The following is a 6,064-nucleotide window of genomic DNA, read 5'->3' on the forward strand; positions in this document are numbered from 1 at the left end:
TTTTAGACAACTTTTATTGTCTTTTGGACAAAAGTTGTCCAAGTTTTGATCCAGTAAAAGTATGCACTTTATAGCCAGCACTGTAGCACCAGCGTCCAGATCTTTCTTGCTTTGGGTAGGAGTATGACTCATGAGCTCCATCTGTCCTGAAACAGAAGAAGCATTGCAGATGCAATAGGAAAACCACCGGAACACAGTGGCTATGTCTGAACAATATTATTCCACTCTGGTTTGTGTGGAAATAAGGGTCGGGTGCTTGTATCTTTGTTGAAATAGGCAATCTAAAGCAGCCCAACTTTATGAACCATATAAATTGTTGACTTGTGTTGCTTGCAACATGATACTCATGCTTACAGATTTCGGACAGGGGCTAAGTCAGAAGATTTGAGCCAGGTTGTTTGCAAAAAGACCTACAGTTTTTGCACACTGGAGCACATTCTGCAGCTGTGTTTAAATGAAGGCCTATGACCACCTCTCAGAGCCAGTCTTTTAGATTTAACCTTAGATATACTTTTTTTGCAGTACACTTGAATTCGGCCTGAGGTTTGTGATTGCCAAGAGTGAAATTTTAATTGCTACTGCTGAAGCTCAAAAAGACTTACCGCAAAACAGCTTCTTTCAGCAAGTCTTTACTGGAACACAGACCATTAACTTAACTGGCAACATTTCAGTTCTCAATGTTCTTCTTCTTACCACTAAGCTCCAAAAGAATTAGGAAACTTGACAAAATATTAGTAAATGTAGATAACCGGTTCTGATAAAAAAGAAAACAAAAACCTCAATATATTTGTGAAAACGATCTAAACCAATCACTTTTTTTTAGAGTTTTGGTTTTGTAGCATTTCCTGACTTTCAGTATACAAAAAAAAAATACATTGTGCAATGTTGACCAAGTCGTCCAAGAATGTACAGTTTGAGTTTAGATTTGCATAACTGTCAACTTGAAAGGATCATGTTCCCCACTTTCTCCAATCTTCCATCTCTTCTCATGCCAAGGTGGGCTGAGCCATGCAAATTCACAAGGAAATAAAAACAGTGCTGTTTTTTTTCCTGGGAATAGGGAACAACACCAGTATTTCCTGGAGGCAATCTCTTAACTATATAAAAAATGCCTTTGTACAGCATAGAGATGATAAAAACTTAAACCCACACTCCAGGAACATTTTTTGAACAGTTCCTCTCAGATCCCATGATGACAAGCTTAAAATGCAAAATAAAATCTGACCACACATGTTGGGAGGCAACAGGCCTACTATAGCTCTGGTGTGTGTGAGGTCATAATTTAGCTCCCCTGACCATCGATTATAGGACTTGTCATGTGACCAGCAGCTCTAGTAAGACGCTTTGCAGTTAGTTTGGGATTTTGCATCATGGTTGTGTTGTTTTTTTTCCGTAAACCATGGTAACATCTTGCGTCATTTGATGGGTGACCAGGGAACAATCCACTCAGGCTTGTGGGTGGGAGTGTCCAGTGTCCACCCCACACTTTTGCATGTGGACACCTGTCTTGTAAACAGAGCGGTTACGTTATTTCCTGAAGGCAATTCATGCACTCATAAAGCTGAAGCTGGTTCATGAAGAGTCTGTTCCATCATTCAGGGAAGATAACTTTTCTAAGTTTGGAAATATAAAGAGTCGCTAAGAGGGATGAAGAAAACAAATAAATAATGTCTGAACTTTGTTCCTGTAAACCTATCCTATGAAATAAAATCATCAGGATTTTAAAATATATGATGGGATCTTTGAAATTGAGGATTTTTCAATCTCAGACTAATTGATTGACTTTATTGATCTCACAGTGGAGAAATGTAATCGTTCACCTCAAATAGTCAAAGAAGAATGTGCTGAAGGAAGAAAAAAGTGCATGGGATATATAAAGTATATACAGTGCAACCACATATGACAGCTTTCCTTTTTTATTATTATTAATCCTTTATTGTAGGATCATTATACAGGATTATTGCACAGGGCATTTACATGAGTTTTTATATAGATGGATATTTATATTTATATATATATATATATAGTTATTGCACTGGGTGTCAAATATAGAGAAACACGTTATTGCGCAGGATATCAAATAGTTAATTGCACATCATATATTGCACAAGTTATAGTGTTGTAGTGTCGCATTGTAGAGTCTGTTTGCAGCAGGGATGAATGAGCTGCAGTAGCTCTCCTTTTTACAAACAGGGTGTAAAAGTCTTTCACTAAAGGAACTGCTCAGCTCCTTTAACATACAGTTATATAAGGAAATTAGCAAGACCGCTAAAAGCTTTTTAAACCTTTTTAAATGATAAAATCCTTTCATTACTAGAGACCAAGTTTTAATGTGGGAAAAAAAAGCTTATCATCCAATGACAGGCCATCTCAGAAATGTATAAGTGACAGTAAGCAGTTAAATATAGATCATCACTGACTATATGAGGTAAAATATTAAAAACAAATAAAGAAATAGATGCACAATACTCTGCCATCCAGACACATGCTTTCCATGGTTGACTTGGTCACTTAATTTACATAAATACGGTCATGTCCATTATATAGTAAAGTTCAGCTATAATAATGACACATTTCAAATTTCAGCAAAAAAAAAAGGAGGACTTGAGAGCAAAGTTTCTAGTTTGACCCAAACTAGGGTTATTCTTTGCATTCTTTTGCTTAGAAAAGTTTCTTTTATTTTCCGGCTTAATTGGATTCTCCTCGGAGGCTTTTATTATAAAGTAACCTGGTGTTCCTTTACTTGAAGCATTTTCAATTTAAAACAGAGGCTTTAGCAAAAGAATTCTCATAAAATTGTTTTGAAAGAAAAACATGTTATTATTTACTGTCAATGCTTGGATTGGTTTTGTATGGAATATTTAGTGCTCATTGAGCAGTGCTCAACACCTTTTGTTGACAATTTGTGCTAAAGTGGTACACATAATTTTACCCAAATTCAGCTTCTTGGAAGCAAACGGTAACTTAATGCAACCTGAAGTAGAAAGCAATTTGTGCAGCATATGAAATATCTCTCAAAAAATGTATTCAAGGGCAAAGAAGCAACCTCTTTAGGTTCTACAGTAAATCCCAATTTAGCCACCTGTCTCCATTGCCTTACTCCGCCTCTGTTTACCTCATAAACAAAGATGAGAGCATCATTGCAATGTTTTGGCAAGGCTCTGCATTTACATTTATTGGAGTGGGAGGAGTTTCCTTCCTTCGCTCCTTCCCACTAGTCCTGCAGCTTTTACAAGTTCCCGCATGCACACTCTTCACACACACATTGTGAATGGAAGCCGAGGGAAGATGAGTGGGCCTGTGGGAGCTGCCGTTGCTTAACGGGAATTGAAGGAGCAAGAATGACCTGACAGTCTGAGCAAAAACAAATCTTTTCCAGCCTCTGACCACACCAGCAAAAAGAAGTGATTTGCATTGAGCTCACCTGGAGAAGGGGGTTTGGGGGTGAACTGATTTCTGGGCTGCGCGTAAAAACGCAGACGCAACTCCAAACCTAAGAAGATGAGGTGGATTTTCCGCGGCTGGATAACTTGTTTTCTCGTCACCCTTTCCGCACAGGTAAAATAACTTATCTTTTTAAAGTTGGTTTAATAGGATCCAGCCCATTCATCTACAGTAAGCAAATGCGCCGTTTTGCGCATCATGGATCTGGGTTATAAGGTTTTTATTTCACACCTAAAACTTCTTAATTGTTTCAAAATACGCGCTGCTTAGAGTTTATGCTGGACATGCTGTGCCACATTATTAAATGATTGAATTATTTGCATGAAAAACCCCTCCACCCACTGTTTACGCACAGACAACTTTAAAACATTTCTTTTGGATTTGCTCCTATTCTATCCACCATATAACAACAACAACAAAAAAAACGTCTCTGGCAACATATTGTTGTTTATTCACCAGATGGGTCATCAAGACTAAAATGCATATAAGATGTCACTCTCTCTCACTTTATTTTTGATTAGAGTTTATTGGTTACATTATGGATTTCTGCCCAGAAAAGCAAAACCAGAGTTTTTTTAACCATACTTTAAACACTTTTTTATGTTTTCCTTCAGAAAATAAAATAAAATAAATGTTTTAAGAAGAAAGGTAAGCATGTTTTCCACTTTTTGTAGTCCAAGCAACTAACACTGTCCAGGTGCAGAGGTTTGTAAGATGTGGTTGTAGTGGTGGGACTGCTGGGCACCATAAGTCTATCACTGCCTTTTTTACCGTAAGGCAACTTCAAAATGCTCTGACTGGAACAGATGCTTGCCCTTTCTTTCTTTCCTTTTTTTTATTTAATACTTCTGTTCCAAAAAGTGTCGAAAGAGAACAAGTCTGAGCTGGCACTGACATCTTTCCCATACAGGGACTCATAGCGTTATGGCACAAGAAGGAGAATTTAAAAAATGGTTTTCAAAAGCTGTGAAATCATCAAACATCAAGTGGAATGCCTGGAAAAGGAGTCAGAATGGGGAAGGGGAGAAATATTTTCCATCAGTGCTTTAAAGTGACACTGCAAACCTTTTGGCTCCTGTTTGTTCTCATAGTGGTCTTGCCATTACTGGCTCACAATATCCCCTTAGAATTCCCCTTCATGTCCTAGGTTTTCAACCGCTTCTACCAAGTTCATTCCAAATTCATCTCAAGCTGTCTATGAGATATTGGGCAATGGGCAATGACTTCAAGATGTTCTGAGTTTTAGATTAAAAAAAAAAAAAAAAACAACAATAAATCAGGGAAAGGCTGCATTTTAGTGGAATTGTCCACCCGCTTCCCTTCAATAATAGCTGATAAAGCACTTTTTTTTTGTAAAAAAGCCGCCATTTTTACCAGTAATCTGCTAGTCTGTCTGCCAAGTTTCTCTCTTGAGGCACATCAGAGCAAAGTGTCACCTTTTCTTTGCTGACTGATTGAACCATGAACCATTTTCACACAAACTTTTTTCTGACTATTCAACCTGTTACCGGTGCATTTGTCCGTCCACTTCAATTAGAGTATTTAGATCCATGTCTAAGACTTTCTGAGACCATCTGTGTTGCCTTTAACCTGCATCTGCAAATTTGAAATGATGGAAGGGAACTGGAGCATTGTCTTTTCCATTTAAATGGACAGCATGAAGGAAAATTAGCAATGACAGTGGAAGCTTTTTGTAAGGAAAGAATTGTATGTGTTCTTGGCATGCCTAGAATGAACTATTTTCATTTTTAAAACAAAAGCTTTAGGGAGGATTAGAGAGTCTTTGGAACTGGTGTGTTTTTTGGTCTGTTGCTTAAGTTTTCTTTGTACTTTATGAATTGCTTTTTTTCTGTGATTAATTATTTTCTCATTTTATTCTTTCTCTACTTTTAGTTTATAAATGGTTGTTTTGCTTAATAATACCCACATTATTGGTTTGAAATGCAGTTTAATCATAGGTCTAATCACTACACTTGGATTCAGCTGTTGAGCAATAATGCCTTTATGGCGCCTTATCTCAGATCAGTATTACACACAGAGTCCTAAAAAGTCAAAGCGTGCGTCTCCTGGCTCCAGGCCTCGTAAGCTGCTACGACCGTTATGCAAATTCTCCCGTCCTCCAGAGGTAAATGAATAGCACCCTTAGTCACAACTGTGTTTTCAGAGATCACACTAGTGGTGAAAGATGTTTCATCAGATAAACAAACTAGTCTGGAAAAATATGAGGGACATGTTTTTTTTTTTTCGTTTTTTTTTTACAAAAAGTGACAGTGGAGAAGGAACTCTGAATGCCTCTTTTTTCCCCCCTACACACACACTTTATGTAGGATTACCCTCTCCCTCCTTTTGACTATTTTCCCCTTGCACTCTTCCCATATTTTTTATTTTTTTTTTAGAAAACTATGCATTTGTAATGATAGATTCGAGCATGCACTACAAATAAAGTTAGCTTTGTGGTCAGAGATTCCATTTTCACCATTATGGCAACCTATAATCATATAGGGTGGATCAGCTGTTTTTCTTTTACATATATATATTTAGCTAGTCAAAAAGAATTACCACACATAACTGAGACCCCGTATTTACATAAGGAACTAACAAAAACAATGTTCCCACAATC

The 6,064-nt window shown here is 37.3% G+C and overlaps 1 protein-coding gene across 1 annotated transcript in view; it reads left to right on the plus strand.

Moving 5' to 3' along the window:
* Positions 1-3,271: 3,271 nt before the first annotated feature.
* Positions 3,272-6,064, plus strand: part of tnfrsf11a (tumor necrosis factor receptor superfamily member 11a) — a 15,978-nt gene continuing 13,185 nt past the window's right edge. Inside the window, exon 1 of the mRNA XM_015389682.1 lies at positions 3,272-3,558. Coding sequence (XP_015245168.1) covers positions 3,502-3,558 — 57 coding nt within the window. The 5' untranslated portion in view covers positions 3,272-3,501. The remainder of the gene's footprint in view (positions 3,559-6,064) is intronic.

This window comes from Cyprinodon variegatus, unplaced genomic scaffold, assembly GCF_000732505.1.
Source record: "Cyprinodon variegatus isolate N-32 unplaced genomic scaffold, C_variegatus-1.0 Scaffold20, whole genome shotgun sequence".
Lineage (NCBI taxonomy): Eukaryota > Metazoa > Chordata > Actinopteri > Cyprinodontiformes > Cyprinodontidae > Cyprinodon > Cyprinodon variegatus.